The sequence below is a fragment of the Seriola dumerili genome, unplaced genomic scaffold (assembly GCF_002260705.1).
Source record: "Seriola dumerili isolate Sdu_G_001 unplaced genomic scaffold, Sdu_1.0 BDQW01000025.1, whole genome shotgun sequence".
NCBI classification, from domain to species: Eukaryota; Metazoa; Chordata; class Actinopteri; order Carangiformes; family Carangidae; genus Seriola; species Seriola dumerili.
Genome location: NW_019174280.1, coordinates 23,463,532 through 23,481,624, shown reverse-complemented (window position 1 = coordinate 23,481,624; position 18,093 = coordinate 23,463,532). Strand labels below are relative to the sequence as shown.

At 39.7% G+C, this 18,093-nt stretch overlaps 1 protein-coding gene across 1 annotated transcript; it reads left to right on the top strand.

Annotated features, from left to right (window-relative positions):
- Nucleotides 1–5,802: 5,802 nt before the first annotated feature.
- On the top strand, nucleotides 5,803–7,181 carry LOC111237334 (homeobox protein Nkx-2.2a-like). The gene is made up of 2 exons (XM_022766394.1): nucleotides 5,803–6,058; nucleotides 6,634–7,181. The coding sequence occupies exons 1-2, from the start codon at nucleotides 5,803–5,805 to the stop codon at nucleotides 7,179–7,181; spliced, it is 804 nt and encodes a 267-aa protein (XP_022622115.1).
- The last annotated feature ends 10,912 nt before the right edge of the window (nucleotides 7,182–18,093 follow it).

Genomic DNA, 18,093 nt, shown 5'->3' with positions numbered 1-18,093 from the left:
CTAATGCAATGGCGCCTCCTTCTGGACATTTCCTGCATTACAGTTTTCCAGGGAATTTGACACCAATCAGCTCGTTTCATGTCTTCACTGATCCACTTCCTGTCAGCTGATTCCAATTCATTTCCAATTTAACAAGTGTCTTTTCAGCACACCTGACATTGTAAAGATGGAGAGTTTGTCGACAAGTAAACAAACACTTCAACATGTGAAGAATAAAGTTTTCAATAATAACATAAAGATGGATAAATATTTGTTCACAGGAGCGAGTGATTATAGAAAGATTAGTTTTAGTAGAATAAATTGCAGAATGTAAAAACGTCATAATTGCACGCACAATTTCCTGCAAACCTTTTCAAAATAAATTAAGAATAATCTCTACTCTGATTATTCTTCATTTATTTTATCAATAATAAAATGTAACACTTTTAATTTTTTCAGACAAACAAAACATCTAATTTCTTTGGATATTTTCTTTAATTTCTTTCTCAAAATGTCTTTAGCCTTTTTCTTTATATGTTTTAAGGTTCCTGTCTTCATGTTGTTCCCACCTCTGAACTGAGTTTTCTCCATGTTGAATGGACTGTAGTTCCCCAGTCAGGCAGCAGGGGGCAGTCTGAGCTCAGGGTTGGACAGACGGGTCGGGTGGTTTGAAGGTGGACAAATTAAAGTCTTACTAAAGCTGCCTGAGGGATTTTTTTTTATGTTTCTAAAATGTCAGATTAAAGAATTTCTGAGGGGAACTAAGATTTGTCATTTTATTTTTTGTGTTTTTAGGATTAAATAATATTTAATTTCTTTCTGATTAGGAGACATTTAGGACCCCAGTGTGTGATGTTGTGTGTTAGTGTAAGTACAGTGGATGATAAAATTATTTTTCATTGAAAATCAAGTTTAGTGGGAAAATAAATGCCAAAAAAAGGTTTTTAAGAAGTTTCAAATAATTTCATGACTCCACGACTTCATCACAGCAGACATTAAAAATAAACCAAAACAGAAAACCTACTGTCACATTATTGTGTCTGAGTGGAATAAAAACGAATCTGGGAAAAATCAGTGACACATTTGTCTTATTTACCGCAGACCTATTTATTTTATCTTTTTTATGTCTCATGCAGTTTTTATTTTATTCTACTTTCAATGTGTTATTTTATTTTTTATATATTTAATTTAAACAATTTTTTAATGTTATTTACATTTTCATTCATTTGATTCATTTTGTCTTATTATAAACTCTGTTTTCATTTTAGTGCCATTTAATTTCCATTTGTTTTCATTTTACCAATACTTTTTTTGTTTTTCAATTTCTTTTTAATAACATATTTATTTTATTTTTGGTATTTTGATTTTTACATATTTTCTTTTCTTTTCTTTCTAGTTACGTTTACTTTATCTATTTTGATTTTATTTATCTTATTTAATTAAATCTTTGTTTTGATTTTGAATTGAATTGATTTAATTGAACTTTACTTGTTTCTATTCTAATTTATGACACTTTGTAAATTTGCAATGTTATTATCTGTAATGTTACACATTTGTTTTTTGTTTTACTACAAATTTGATAAGTTACATTTTTTATTCTATGAATCGTGTTTAAATCCACTCAGGTGTTTTTACATGTCGCCCAGTGAAATGTGTTAAACTGTGTGTGTGGTCATGAATATAAAGACTATTGAAGGCTGCAGTCTGAATACCATGACAACTCCCAGCAGCCTCACATGTATTCCCAGCAGAGTGTGCGTGTGCGTGTGCGTGTGTGTGTGTGTGTGTGTGTGTGTGTGTGTATGTGTCAGTCAGGCCATTATAAAGTGTTCAGGGGGAATAAATGGGATAAATGTGGAGGCTGTGCGGTCTTTGTGGGCATTGGCCAGTCGTGTGTTTGTTTGCAGAGTTCGACCACCCAGCAGGATCCAACACACACACACACACACACACACACACACACACACACACACACACACACACACACACACAGCTCAGCTCATTGTCACACACATCACACAGACATGCAGCAAATGGAAAGCAAAACTCACCAAACATAGAAACTCTGTCTCGTAAAAACAAGACAAATCTGAAGGAGTCTGTTTCCTCTGGGAACCGAGAGATGATCAACGACATTAGACAAACATATCGAACAGAAAATGATTATTTCCTTTATCAACTATTTCTTTTCAGGCTTCAACTGATCATGTTATTAAAGATGAATATGCTGATTAATTAAGATCAGAAAACAGTGAAAATGTCTTTCCTGAAGTGCAACATGATTTCAATTCAATTCCATTTTATTTATTTAGCCCCAAATCACAATATCCATTATCTCAAGTCACTTTCCAGGGTAAGGTCCAGATTTACATTATTATAGACAGAAACCCAAGATTTTATTAAACGTCTTGTTTTGTCTGATCAACAGTTCAAAACCTAAAAATATCAATCAGTCAATCAGAATACTTCATTGATCCCCAGGGGGAAATTAGGTGACGTTGCAGTTGCTCCCTCGAGAATGGAAATGTAACATCAAAGAACGGAGAATAAGAAATAAGATTATAAAGATAAAATAGAAACATAAAATGTAAAAATGTGTCCTTATACTATGAAATAAATATGTCATATTTCCTATTTCAAGAAATATAAAGTTATAGTTTTATAAGTTATAGTTAAAATATACAATATAAATATAAATGCAACAGTTTATGGTTTTAACTGCAAAGTTAAAAAATGTAATTGTCTGAAACCGTTGAATGATTGCAGGGAGAATAAATGTCTTATTAAAGATTCTCACATTTATGATCATTTTACTTTAAAATGATTGATGAATTTTCTCTGGATTGACTGATGAATGGATCGATTGTTGCAGCTGTGACTGATTTCATCATTAAAATAAAGACTTAATATGTCAGAGCATCAAGTGACGCCTCCAACACATTAATAAAGTTTAAATAGAAACTTCAAAGAGTTTCAGTTTAGAATATAAAAAAAAAGAGTTTGGAACGAAAGATTTTGATAAACGACTTTAAAGTTTCTGTCAAGGTTCCAAACAGCTGATAACGAGCTGTCTGTGATTGGTTAATTAAAGGATTTGTAGAGACTCACCTGTAACTCACTGGCAGCTGCTGTCGTCAGTTTTTAAACCTGGATGAAAACAGACAAACTAATGAATGAATGAAACAGAATGAGGAGAAAAACAACAAAATAGAAACAGGATAAAAAACGTGAATGTGTCTCTTGAGACAAAATGATTTCTCTTTAAAATGAAGAAGTCTGAGCGTTGAGTTGTTGATCAGACGGTTGGACGACAGGACGACAGAGCTGTGAGAGCTGAGTGGAGTCAGTCGATCAGCTGATGAGAGTAAACACTGAGACTCTTCATCTGCTGCTTCAGTTAATCCTCAAAACAAACACTGAGACGCTGAAACACTAAGATACATAGACACTGAGACACAGACGCTGAGACGCAGAGACGCTGAGACACTAAGATACAGAGACACTGAGACACAGACGCTGAGACGCTGAGACACTAACATACAGAGACACTGAGACACAGACGCTGAGACACAGAGACACTAAGATACATAGACACTGAGACACAGACGCAGAGACACTAAGATACAGAGACGCTGAGACACAGACGCTAAGACACAGAGACACTAAGATACAGAGACACTGAGACACAGACGCAGAGACGCTGAGACACTAAGATACAGAGACACTGAGACACAGACGCTGAGACACTGAGATACAGACACTGAGACACAGAGACACTAAGATACATAGACACTGAGACACAGACGCAGAGACGCTGAGACACTAAGATACAGAGACACTGAGACACAGACGCTGAGACACAGACGCAGAGACACTGAGATACAGACGGTGAGACACAGAGACACTAAGATACATAGACACTGAGACACACGCGCAGAGACGCTGAGATACAGATGCAGAGATGCTGAGACACTGAGACACAGACGCAGAGATGCTGAGACACAGACGCAGAGATGCAGAGACGCTGAGACACAGACACAGAGATGCTGAGATACAGAGACACTGAGATACAGAGACATTGAGACATTGAGACACAGACACAGAGATGCTGAGACACAGACGCAAAGATGCTGAGACACAGAGACACTAAGATACGAAGACACTGAGACAGGGACACAGAGACACTGACGCAGAGACGCTGAGCCACAGACACACTGTGACACTGAGATACAGACACAGAGACACAGACACTGACACACAGACACAGAGACGCTGAGACACTGAGACACAGACACTGAGACACAGAGACATTGAGACACAGACGCTGAGATACAGAGACACTGAGACATACAGATACAGAGATACAGACACAGAGACACTAAGACACTGAGATACAGAGATACAGACAAACTGAGACACAGAGACACTGAGATACAGAGATACAGAGATATAGAGACACTGAGATACAGAGACACAGACAAACTGAGACACTGAGATACAGAGACGCAGAGACACTGAGACAGAGACGCAGAGACGCAGAGACACAGAGACGCTGAGATACAGAGACACTGAGATACAGACACAGAGACACTGAGATACAGAGACACTGAGACAGAGACGCAGAGACACAGATGCAGAGACACTGAGACATTGAGACAAAGACAGTTTGCTGCTAAACGACTTTCAGTTTTTTGTTTTACAGATTTCATCGTTTTATAATGTAATAGCTTGTTAATAATGTTGTTTTTGTTAATTATATTAATTGACTTTATTCCTGTGTGTTTACACAGGACTGTAGCTGTAGACACCACGTCTTCTTTTTCTTTATTCAAACTCATTCATTCACTTTTTACACGTTGAGCTTTTTGAAGATGATTCGTCATTTAAAAACAATGTTTAAATTTTATTATTTCATTTTAGACCAACAAAATAATAAATAAATAAAAGCTTTAGATTTTTTTATATAAATATTCATTCCTGAATTGTGTGAATGGAAAAGATATTTACATCCTTAGTTCTCATTTTGTTGTGTTTTTATTTTTTATTTCTAAATTTCTACTTATGAAATTTGACTTTTTATTTATTTGATTACATTTGTTTATATATCTTTGTTTGTTTATTTCTTATTTACAAAACTGTGAAAATAAATGAAATTTTTCCAATTTTGTTGAATAAAATACATTTTATGTTGATTGTCAATGTATTTTTATTTATTTATTTATTAGGTTCATTTCTACTGTTTCAAAAGCTTCAACAGGATGTAAACTCGCAATAATATTATCAAAACAACAACAATAAGATTTATTACAATATATATCATATGTGATTAAACTGATCTGTGTTCAACACGAACAGGAAGCGGATCAGTGGAAATGAGTCGTTTCTTTCTTTCTAATCCTCCATCATTTAACATTCATCTCCTCCCTCAACTGTTTCTTCTTCACACCCTCATCCTCTTGACTCCCGGGACCCGCCCCCGTTCTCTCTCTCACACACACACACACACACACACACACACACACACACAACACACACACACACACACACACACACACACACAGGTCGTTAAAAGGACGGAGGACACTCTCTCAGTTTTTTCATCCTGTTAAATCCTCTGTGCTCGGCTCGTGCAGCTCGGCTCGTGCAGCTCCTCTCTGCTCGGCTCGTGCAGCTCGGCTCGTGCAGCTCCGGGGTCCCGCTCCATTTCACGCCCTCCATGGCCGCAGAGCCTCCGCTGTGACCGGCTGCAGCCGCTGAACCACCGCGGGAATCAAACCTGGAACTTTTTCTTCTTCCTTCTTTCTCTCTTTCTTTTCCCGCGTCATGTCTTCCGGCACCACCAACACTAAAACGGGATTCTCCGTGCGGGACATCCTGGATCTCCCCGACCCGACGGGGAGGTGCGGTTGCTCCGGGACCGAGGAGGCGGAGGAGGACGACAAGGAGGAGGCCTCCGCGGAGGCTCCGGGCGCGGGAAACCCGCAGACATTGGGATTTAGCGGCCGGAGTTTGTGCGAGCTCGGCGGCGGCGGGAACCTCGGCAGGTGGAGCTGCGGATCCGGTAACCTGCACTTCTCATGTGAGGAGATCAGCTTCAAACACAAACATGTAAACCCTCATGTGTCACGTCATTTTCATCTCATTTCTGACTCTAAAATCATATTAATCAGCCAAAGTATCGATATCTACTTCACACACTTGGTGAATCCCTCTTCTCTCATTCTGTTGTTCTAAACATCAATCATCAGTTCATCCTCAGCGCAGCTCGGACACGCGCGTCATTGGAAACTGTCTTTGTCTCTTTTTATGAACAATTCACGTGATATTCTAATTTCTTAATAATGAAACAATCACCTCATTATGAATATTAACCGGTGACCTCAGTCACTCCGTTCACAGCTGCTGCTGATGTTCAGGACAGCCGCGTGTCCAAACACCAGGACGCACGGTGAAGTTACAATCTGTGTTTTTGTGAATGAAAACAAACTTCAGGGCGGGAGGTGTTTGTGTTGGATTGTAAATGTTAAAGGTTAAAATGAGTGTGTGTGAGAGAAGGAGCAGGTTCAGTGTTTTTAAAGAACTGGCTCTTGGTGGGAGTTTGTGTTTCAGGGTGATCAGGTCCAGAGAGTAACCAGGTCACTTCTCCTCCTGCAGTACACGGTCTGTCCTTAAAGTCCCGCACCGAGCCCAAATCCCCCGACCTCTCCACGGACGAGTCCCCGGACGCGGAGCGGGATTCATCGGGCGGCGACGCGCAGAGGAGCCGCGGCAGGAAGCGGCGCGTGCTCTTCTCCAAGGCGCAGACCTTCGAGCTGGAGCGCCGCTTCCGGCAGCAGCGCTACCTGTCCGCCCCGGAGCGGGAGCACCTGGCCGGGCTGATCCGCCTCACCCCGAACCAGGTGAAGATCTGGTTCCAGAACCACCGCTACAAGATGAAGCGCGCCCGGACCGAGCGCAGCCTGGAGGCGCTGCAGCTGCTGCCGGGCCGCCGCGTAACCATCCCGGTCCTGGTGCGGGACGGGATGCCCTGCGACCGGATCATAGTGCAGGACCTGGAGGCGACCCTCGGGTCCGGCCTCAGCCTGCCTCTGTGCGCCTACTCCCCGCTGCTGCACCCCGCCTACGGCCCGGAGCACCCCGGCCTGCCGCAGCAGCACCCAGGGGTGCAGCAGCTGGCGCACATGTACCACTGGAGCTGGTGAAGCCGGAGCAACTCTCTGACCGAGAGACACGTTTCCACACGAAGAAGAAGTCCACGGCTTTCAGGCTCGAGTTCGGCCTGAAAGTGATCGATCCGTCCTCTGATCGATAAATAACACTTCAGAAAGTGAGAAAATTCCCGCTTTAATTTGCGGGAGTTTGCTTTAATTCAGAAAAATGATCTTTTCCAGAAACGAGATGCGTCTTGAAACGAGGCAGAAGAAAAGAGGAGCAGAAACACAATCTGAAAGCACGTCTTAATTTCTTATTTTCTTCCTGCTGGCTTCCGGTTCCGTTTTAGAGAATTTAATCGATTAGACGCGATTTCCCCTAAAATCTGTTTTTCTGTCTCATCTGTTGATTCTATTGTTTTTATTTGTGACGCCTGATGAAGCTGCTCGGCCTCTTGTTAAATACGTGGACAAACACTGAAGTTGAACTGATCAGAAAGCGGATCAAACCAAATGTTTGTTTATCTGTTTATTTGTTTGTTTGTTTTTGGAGATTTTCTGTGAGTTTATTTGTTGTTGTGTTTGCTGCAGAAGAGTCACTTTTATCGCGAGAAGTCGTCGCCCTGTGTTTTGTAAATCTATTTATAATGTTGCGTTGTGAGTTGTTTTGTAATAAACTGGATATTTATGACGGTGAATAAACGCAGGAGTCTGTTCTGTCATTCCACACTTTCAGACCGGTGACGCGAATTTATTGATCTGTACAGAAATCTGATCAATATTGTTTTCATCAATTAGCAAAATATGAATTTTATGAATAATTTCATGCATTTTGAAATGGTTTCAAATTCAAACTTCAAACTGCTGCAGAGTTTCTGAGAGGAACAAGATAAAAAACAGAATCCTGATCATCATCCAGATGTTAGACTTTCATTGATCACTGATGTTTTGATTCACAGCCAATAGGATCATTTCAATCAGAATCATTAATGAACTGAAATCTGGGAAAGTTTCTCTCTTTATCTCAGATTAAAATTCCTATTAATATCTCTTGTTCCTGTCGGAAAAGTCCTGAATAATTGTTTTAATAAGCTGCTTAAAGAAAATCAAAACTCGTTAAAGGCCTTTTAAAAAGATATTAAATTATTAGAAGTAATATTTTAACAATAAATGCGTGTTGTACTAATTAAAGCTAAAGTTACAATATTCCTAAAACCTTTGAGTCTTAAAACTAAAACTGTAAAAATGGAGTTTGGTATAAAAGGATTTGTTGAACATTTAATGACTTTATGAGGACGCTGGTTATTTTCAATATATATCATGACTGGAGATCAGGAACTGAGATAAATCTGATCTTTGGTCACAAGATGATTTAAATAATAAAAAAGCAGCGGAAGAAAAATGTTATTTTCTATTTTCGATGCAAATGTTTGTGGTTTCTTGTAAAATACTTCTTTAAAATGAAACTATCTGAGAGGAAGAAAGTAATCAGTAAATCTCATTCTTCGGGGGGGGGGGTCACAAGTAACTGTTAAGGGACGAAAGGTTTAAAATCGGTGAGTTTGTCTTTGGTTTGTTCAGGACTCAAATGAAAAACAAAAGCCTCACTTTGAGAAAATGAGCCTTTCATGAACCTGATCTCGAGTCTCTGTGATCCAGTTTAAAGATTCATTATTTCACCTGAACTTCATTTGTCATGGTTCAAATTCTCAGATGAATCTGTGCTTCATCCAGTGAACTGAGCAGCTTCTTGCTCTCTTGATATCAACAGTGACCTCTGGGGGAGCGAGTGACGGTGCTGCAATCTTCAAACAGTTCATGAAAAGATTCACGTCGCTCGTCTCTAAAAGGTCAAAGTGGTTCCTGTCAGATTCTCTGCGTGTCGAAAGTTTCCTTTAAAGTTTCTGATTTTATGAACATTTTCCCTCATGAACCGTCTGAGTTTGTTTCCTGCTGATTTGATCCTAAAATGCTGCGTCAGTGTTTAATGACCTTGTTTTGATGAGTTCAGTCAACATGTAATATGCAAGCTGAACAACAACAACAACAACAACAACAACAACAACAACAACAACAACAACAACACGTCACCTGTTAAAAGTGCAGAACGTCCCTGATGATCAACATCAACATCATCAGATGTTTATTTTCTTCAGGCTGAATCGAGCGTCAGGATTGAAACATCTTCATGTACTGCACCTCTGTGTGCGTCGGTGTCAGAGGTCAGCTGGTGTCAGAGGTCAGCTGATCTCAGAGGTCAGCTGATCTCAGAGGTCAGCTGGTGTCAGAGGTCAGCTGATCTCAGAGGTCAGCTGATCTCAGAGCGCTGATGTCGGAGGGAGGGCTCAGAGCTTCCAGACAGTTATAATGTGTCACCTGCTGCTAGAAAAGAGGATGCGAAGAAGAAAAGGACGAGGAGGGAGAGAAGAAGAAGAAAACACACAGCAGCTCTGGAGTTAAAGGACCAGTCTGCTGTTTTGTTTTTGCTCTAATTGTCAGAAAATCTCATGTAAAAAAACAAAACACTGAATCCCGAGTCAAAGATGTAAAAATCTTCCAGGAACGATCCTGTTATTCCAGACGAAAGATCACGTTTAAACTCCGGATAAAGAAACAGGACAAACATTTAAAGAGTAAATCAACAATGAAAACATCAAGTGACGTCATGCTTCAGTGAAACATGATTAATCAGCAGTGATTCTTTTTTCATTTAATAAACCTTTCTCTGAGTTTCCATCTCTTCCTTTCCTCTAATATTTCATTTTATTTTGTTTTATTTTCCTGTATAATTGTTTTGATAAAATGTTAAATGTTGGATTCAATCAATTGTATTTTGTATAATTCTATATTTCATTAAGCTTGTGTTTTTTTGTCCTTGTTTAATGATCTTTATTCCAGGAAACAAACCACTCATTTTATTTTAGCGTCCTCACAGTCTAAGATTTGTTTCTACTCTTTTACTTCCATCCCTCAGTGATTCATTTCTTCCTTCTGTTCAATTGTCCAGTTGAATTTTGTCTATTTATTAGATATATTGTTATCTCTATCTCAGCTTTATTGATTGATTTACACAAACACAGATTACTTGAGATGTTTTCATGTTGATTTCATAGATTTTTTTACTTGAAAATCCTGCTGACGTCAGACCTCATGCAGCCAGCAGGTGGCAGCAAAAGCCTGATCAAAACATGCTATTGCCAGGCGACACACACACACACACACACACACACACACACACACACACACACACACACACACACAGTTTCAATAACCATCAGCTTGTTGTTTTTCCTCCTCAGTAGATATAAAATGTGGACAGACACAAACAAACAGAAGCATTTGTTGGGGACTATTTTCAGTGGCGGATTAATCCACATGTGGTGTTGTGGTGAATATTTGTGGCAGCAGGACGTCGTGTGAGACTGAGAATGAAAAACCATAAAACATCTCCAGACGAGTCCTTAAACGTCACACTCAAATTAAATCTCATGTTTGTTTGTTTAGTGACAGGAAACATTTCTGTTCTGTCAATCTACAAACAGAAGCAGTCAGCTGTGACTCAGATTGTGCAGGTGTCGTCAACAACAACAACAACAACAACAACAACAACAAACAGTCCTACAGGTGAGATGAAACTGAAACACTCACCTGGATCATGTGACTTCACTGTTGCTCCTGCACAGGTCTCCTCAAAACACCCCACCTCAGTGCACAGGTGTCAGGTGGATTACATCATGTCACCATGTATCGCCCCCTCCTGGCCCGGAGTGTAAATCCTCAGGTTCAGGTGTAAACAGTAAAATACAGTGTCAGGGTTCTGATGTGTTACAGGTTACCAGAGTCAGAGTTAATGTGATAGGTCACATCACATCGACCAATCAAAGACCTGATGGCTCCATCAGTCGTCATGGAGATGGTCCTGAAGCAGGGAGACGGACAGAAAGAGAAACTGATGAACTGTCACTCAGTATTTCATCCTGTGTGATTTATTTGTCACGGCCTAAATGTGCATTTCAGCAGAAGTGGAAGTGAAGTTCTGCACAGATCAGGGAGCAGGTCACATTCAACAGCAACAACACGTTTGTACATGTGACATAAAAACATGAAAAGAGCAGCGTCACAAACTAAAAAAAAGCAGCTTAAGTTTGAAAAAGGTTCTGATGCAAACAGGTGTCTGAGTGAACAGGTGAGTCAGTGACACTTAGTCTCATTATTTATTCTAAAATTCAACAATCATTAAAACTCTTCGATGTTTTCAGATCTTTTCCGAAGTTTGAAATACAGAAGTTTGAGAAAAACTTTGCCACAAAAACCAAAGCAATAATTAATGAATCATTAATAATTAACAACACTAAGATTTCTGAGAATGCAACATGTTTTAGAGCTTGAATCAGCTGCAGCTATTTTGTTTGTTTCTAACAATGAATGAAAATAGATAAAACTGTAACTACAGAAAGAAAGAAAGAAAGAAAGAAAGAAAGAAAGAAAGAAAGAAATCCAAGTTAAAGTTTCACTTAAACAATCAAACAAAATCAAAACCCAACTTCAGTAAAATGATGTAAATAAAGAAACAGCTGATGAATGTGACGCGTCATGAGAGGAAAACACAAAGTCACAAATCTTTACTTTTTTTAAGCTTTTCTCTAAACTTTGATTTTTATTGTGAATTTCTTGATTTATTGATAGTGTCACCTCGTTGTGTTGATGAATTAATTGAAACCAGGAGAGAAGAATCAGCTGACTCACCTGGACAGGTGTTTCACCTGGTTTAATCTCTGTGCAGACAGATAAATATAAACTTGTAACTACAGCTGACGGGGTGAAGGTTTATATCTCCATCTGAAATGAAGTGAGATAAAATAAAATAAAACTTTACTGTTCGTTCATTTGCACAAAATAGAACAGAGACACAGAAAAATCATAAATATATAAAAACAAAAAAACAGACATTTTCAGCAGCAGTGCAGGTGTGTTGTGTATTTTACTAATTAACTAATTAAGTAGAAATCATATTCAGCAGTTTAGATTGATAAATATTATTATAACTATAAAGGTCATTAAAGAAAAGTAAATGTTTAATTTATGTTTAATTAGTAAAACAAAGACCAACCTCATGATGGCGCTGTGGAGCTCCAGTGTCTCAGCAACACACACACACACACACACACACACACACACACACACACACACACACACACACACACACAACACACACACACGGGTGTTTTCCATGTTTCTCATGTTTCTTGATGCGTTCAGCTGCTAAGTGGTGCAGAGACGGCGCCTTGACCTCCGTCGACCTGCGCTCAGACACACTGAATGAGTTCTGAAGAACACTTCTGGACGCGTGACCTCTGACCTTTCCCTGCACACTGTAACCAGGTCAACGTGGAGGCTTTCTCTCCTCCTGGCACAGACTCCAACACGTGACCACGTGTGACCTTGATGAAAAAAAAATCCTCCGGAGAAGAAACATCATTTATTGGTTTTATTTTTTATTTTTCTTCCTGGAAACGTGAAGAAATAAATGAAGAATTAATCTGAGCATCAAACATTAGGAACACTTGAATCTAAAAGGCATCTTGTACCGCAGGCCCTGAGGACTTATATTATATTATATATCTTTATTTTTTTCTGTTGCGATAATGACATGAGTTATCATCTTGTGCAAACTTGTTATCTTAATAACAACTAATCCAAACAACAAAATACTCACTTGAGACTCTGTCGTCCCAAAACTGTTCATTTCTATTTCTTGTGAGTCCAAGATAAAAATCAATGATTTCAACTTTTACTGTTGATGCATAACAAGCTCTTATTTTGAAATAAAGGCAGAATGAGTGGGGACTTGAAATAATGATCAGCACTCATATGATTGGCTGAGTGCTGTGATCAGGTCACCATGGTTACATGAGGAAGGCTGTTGGGGGCCAGTGTGTGTGTTGATGCTACCTGTGTAGTTTTACTGTAAATTAACAAATGATATTTTGATAGAAGCACAAATAAAAAATAATCCAAGGAGATGAAAGAATTTTAATCCAAAACATTTATTAAAACTAACAGGCAGCTGAAATGAACTAAACCAAACTGTAGCAGCAGGAAGCAGGAGCGTCAAGCTAACAGGCTAACAGGCTAACAGGCTAACAGGCACTCAGTCTGACTCTGACATGTGAAGTCTCTGAGTCTGGGTTAGTGGTTCTGTTCTGAACAGTGTCAGCAGTGAGTGAAACTACGGAAAGCCCCGAGGGAAAGACGTGTGAGTCAGTCTCTAGCTGCGCTGCTTAAAGCTACACCTGCTCACACAGCGCTCAGGTGAGTGTGGAACACTCTCTAAGGTTGTTCTTGTATTTGTCAGTTCGGTCACATATAAAAAGTGAAGGTTGGAGATTACGGCTATTTCCTGAAGGCAGCACGTCCCAGTGTGAACCTGATTCAAGAAAAATATTGAATAGATTTGAGAAAGAAAGAAAGAAAGAAAGAAAGAAAGAAAGAAAGGTTGTTTTAGTTCCCAGACTGATTGCCCCCCCCCCCCGTGTGGCGTTATAGGTCGGTGAAGTTTTCTACGTCTCGGGNTGAAAGAAAGAAAGAAAGAAAGAAAGAAAGAAAGAAAGAAAGAAAGAAAGAAAGAAAGAAAGAAAGAAAGGTTGTTTTAGTTCCCAGACTGATTGCCCCCCCCCCCCGTGTGGCGTTATAGGTCGGTGAAGTTTTCTACGTCTCGGGGGCCAGGTGGCCTGGACACCCCCCCCTCCTGTTTGGAGTGGTCTGCCTTTTTTCAAGGGGCGTTCAGGGCCCCAGCTGCTTGGCCTAATGCTCCTCCAGAGAGCCGAGGATTAAACTGGGGGAGACGGACCGGGAGGCGGGCAGAGGGCCGCGGTCTGCAGAGGGCAAATGAAAGGAAACCATGAGGCAGGAAATGTAAAAGGGGGGAGGGAGGGAGAGAAAAAGATGAATACAAATAGAGGTTGTAGTGAGCGTCTCCTACCCCCCCCCCCCTCCTTCAGACCCACAGGTGGTTTGTCTCCGAGCGGCTCCGTCATCATGTGGAACCAGGAAAAGAAAGAAACTGAACCTAAAGACGTTTTCAGGTTGGAAATAGAAAAGTAAAGCGCTGCAGAGAAATGAGGGATAAAGTTTCCTGATGTTAGAAACAGAAAAACAAACGACGAAGCTCCATGTGAAGAAGCAGGAAGTGGAAGAACAGACTTCATGTCAAAAACATGGATAAAATGAAACCCTGACAAGTTCGATCCTTGTTACAGGTGTGATGTTGTGCTCAGCCGACCAATCAGAGTTTTGCAGGTGTGATTAAGAGCAGGTACAGTCTTCCCATGTAGCTAGCTGCCTGGCTACATCCATCCATGAAAGACAGGGAGAGAAAAATATCAGCTCTCATGGTGTCAGTTCAGGAGCCACATCTGAAGACTGTCGAAGGCTCCTTCAAGTGCGTCCTTCTTTCCCTGCGTCATGAAGGCTCCAATCTATCCCAAGATTCATTGCGCTCAGTTCAACAGCTAACGGTACAACTGTTAAGATCAAGAGACTTAAGGAAGGTACGCCCACTTCTGGACCCTCTCCTGTGGGAGGAGTCAGAGGGTTGTTCAGGTGGGAGGAGTCACTGACGTGTTTTATGTCGTAAAGTAAAATGTCAAAATGTCTGGAGCTTGTGTTTCGCCACAGATTTTTTATTTCAGTCATTAAACAAAAAACATTCAAAAACCCCAGAGACTTCAGGACATGGGAACAGGAAGTGCTAACATGCTAACATGCTAAGGTATTTCCAGGGTTCAGGACTCGTTCCTTCAAACACAGGATTGTTTTCGGCTCATTTCTTGGTTTAGTTGGAGGAAACAGAAGAATGAGTCTGACGTGTGTGTGTTGAGCTGCTGGTTGAACATGTGGTGAACACACCTGAGACCTGAGGTGAGATGATGTCACCGGAAAAACATACCTGGAGCTGAAGATCTGGGTGAACAGTCTGTGAATCCTTTGGTTATTTATTTATTTATTTATTTATTTTTTGGCAGATTCATAAAAACTTTAGTGATTTGATTCAGGACTTTGTTGGTGACAACAAACCAACAGCTTAGCATCTCCTTAGCACTGTAGCACCTTACCAAGCTAATGCTAACGGACGCTTTGCTGAAGATGTTTGAGGCTCTTGTTGCGTCTGTTTTTTCTCGTGTTTCACTTTCTTTATTTCCTGGTTGGTTGTGAAGTCACGTCATGTCTCAGTCATGATGTGTTTACATTTATATTTTTATTATTTATTTATTAATTGATCTTATTTTATTATTATTATACATTATCACACATGATATATTGTTGCAATTGTGTTGATTTTATCTGTTTTTTTATTTGTCACAAGTGATGAATTTTCAACTGGAACCGTTTTGGGGAAAATAAAAACTTGTAATTTACAATATTATCTCAGGAACAGTTGCTCAGACCTTTGAAATCCAGTTTCCAGGTTTGTGATTTGTGTTTTGAATAAAGTTAAATTCAGGAAGTTGTCTTCTGTGATTGTTCTGATGCTGTAATATTATAGTAAAACTGGAGAAATCCTCTCATTTCCAGCTCCTGACGGTTTTTTTCCTCCTGATTTCGCTGCAAATGAACTCACTTCAACACGTGGACAGGTCTGATAAAGTCTCTCTCTCTTCAAAGTGTCGTATTGAGGAAACTGTCTGAGGTCAAGGATCCTGCTGCTGCTTCCTCACTGAAAAACAGCCGTGAAAAAAAAATGAAATAAATACATTTTCCCTCTGAGTCACTGGAAGATTTTTTTTTTATTATTGATTAGAAACCTGGAAGACGGAGTTCACTGACCTCCAGAGGCTGATGACATTCATCTTCACACTCTGATGTAAAACAGGAGACGGAGCCTTTGAAAGGGAAGAAAGACGACGTTTCCCTGCGAAGATGAAAAAGAGAAAAAGATTCCTCTCCTTTGTGCGCACTGTATTTCTAATTTACAGCTGTTTTCTCTCAGAACTCATAATGTTTTTCAATTCACCCAGACTGAAGCAGAGAGAACTGGGAGGTCCAGGTTCTGTGGTGGTTGGGTCCCGTGGAGGTCTGTGGCTTCATGGAAGAGGAAAATAAAGAAAAGTGAAATGTTGAAGAGCTCGACGAGGAGTTCACATGCAAATGATGGACTTTTTAAACCTGGACAAGCCACGTCTGAGGAAGAAACAACTGTGTCTGAGGAAAACGTGAATAAAACCAGAATTATCTGAAAATAAACGAGGTGAAAATATGAAAGAAGCCAAGGCTTTAGAGAAACTGAGGTCGGTGTGAAGGTGTTAAAGACTGAAGAGGAAATAGAGTAAACTACTGCAATTATCTTATAAATAAAACCAGAAAATTTTAAAATGGTGGAAACAGACTCACTCAGTTTATTAAAACCCACATTCACAATAGATCAATAAGTAAAATATGAGTCAGAGGATCAAGTCAGAAATATTACAGGAGTGTAAAAACATTATAAAGTTACTGGAAGCTCACTGGAAGTCTGTGAACATTATTACAGTGAATAAAAACATTCAAACTTCCAGAAACAACATTAATACGTTCAGTGACTCCTTTAAAACACGACGTGTCTGAAGTAAAACACTTCATACCAGTTCAAACAGTTCAATGAAATGGAGATAAATGAATCTGTTGAGCAACACACACACACACACACACACACACACACACACACACACACACACACGCACCTCCCTGTAAAGTAATTAACTAAACTATTATTGACACTTAGAAACATTATAGTGAGTTTCAACGTCAGTATTAATGAAGCAGCTAATTCTTTATTCATTAAAGCTACTTGTTATATCTGTTATTCATTTCCTCTCAGCTCGTTATAAACTACAAACACAGGGAGAATATCTTCACAGAAGTTTCACAGACGCTGTTAAAGAGATCAGGTCAGAAACACGACGTCTAGATACGTCAGATATTAGAGGAACTAAAAACTCCTTTCAGATTGATTCACATCAGAAGACTTAATGGATGAATATGAATCTCATGTTAGGACATTATTTACTCCCAGACCGTCTTAAAAAAGAAACGAGCAACAGAGGAAACACGTGAGGCCTCTAATGTTGTTTTCAATGTGATTAATTCACTAAACTAAAGTAAAACTAAACTAAAACTAAAACTAAAACTAAACTGAATAAACTAAACTAAACTCCTTCCAGAAACATTAGCGGGAATAAAGTTCCTACGGAAATATTATAATCATATTATTAAAGATATTATAACAATAGAAATGTCTCAGTTCATCTCTTAATAAACCGCTGCCCGGATTAATTCCAGCTGTTCTAAACATCTGTAAACACCTTCAGGTCACTGCGGACTTTCCGCTCCTTCTGGATCCCACCGGGGTTACCTGTCCTCTGGCCTGCAGCGTGATGAGGTCCCGGTCTGGTCCCGGCCTGGTCCCGGCCTGGTCCCGGTCTGGTCCCGGTCTGGTCCCGGTCTGGTCCCGGCCCGCCTGCTGTCCGGTCCCTCTTGGAGCTGAACGGTTCACCGGGGAGCCTCGTTTTTAATCTGCCGCCGGAAAACTACAACAGAGGACGTGAAGTGACGTGTTAGCGCAGGTCAGCAGGTGATTGGCTGAACTGATCTGGACTGGACTGATCTGGACTGATCTGGACTGGACTACAGCTACAGGTCTAAAGGTGGATTATTGCTCATTAATGATGATCCAGCGCGGGTTAAATCAGTTATTAAATAGCTTTAATAAATGTTCTCAAAACTCTCTGCAGGGTAAGATAATAGATAATTACACTATAACTAATAATTCAAGTCAGAAATCTGCAATAAAGGTCAATATTCTGCTGAGAATCAGTTTATAATTCTGTTTAATTTCAATAAATCTCAAATGAACTTAAACATTAGTTAGAATTAAACAGAAAATAAAATAAACTTATAACTATAATAAATGAATCATTACAAAGCA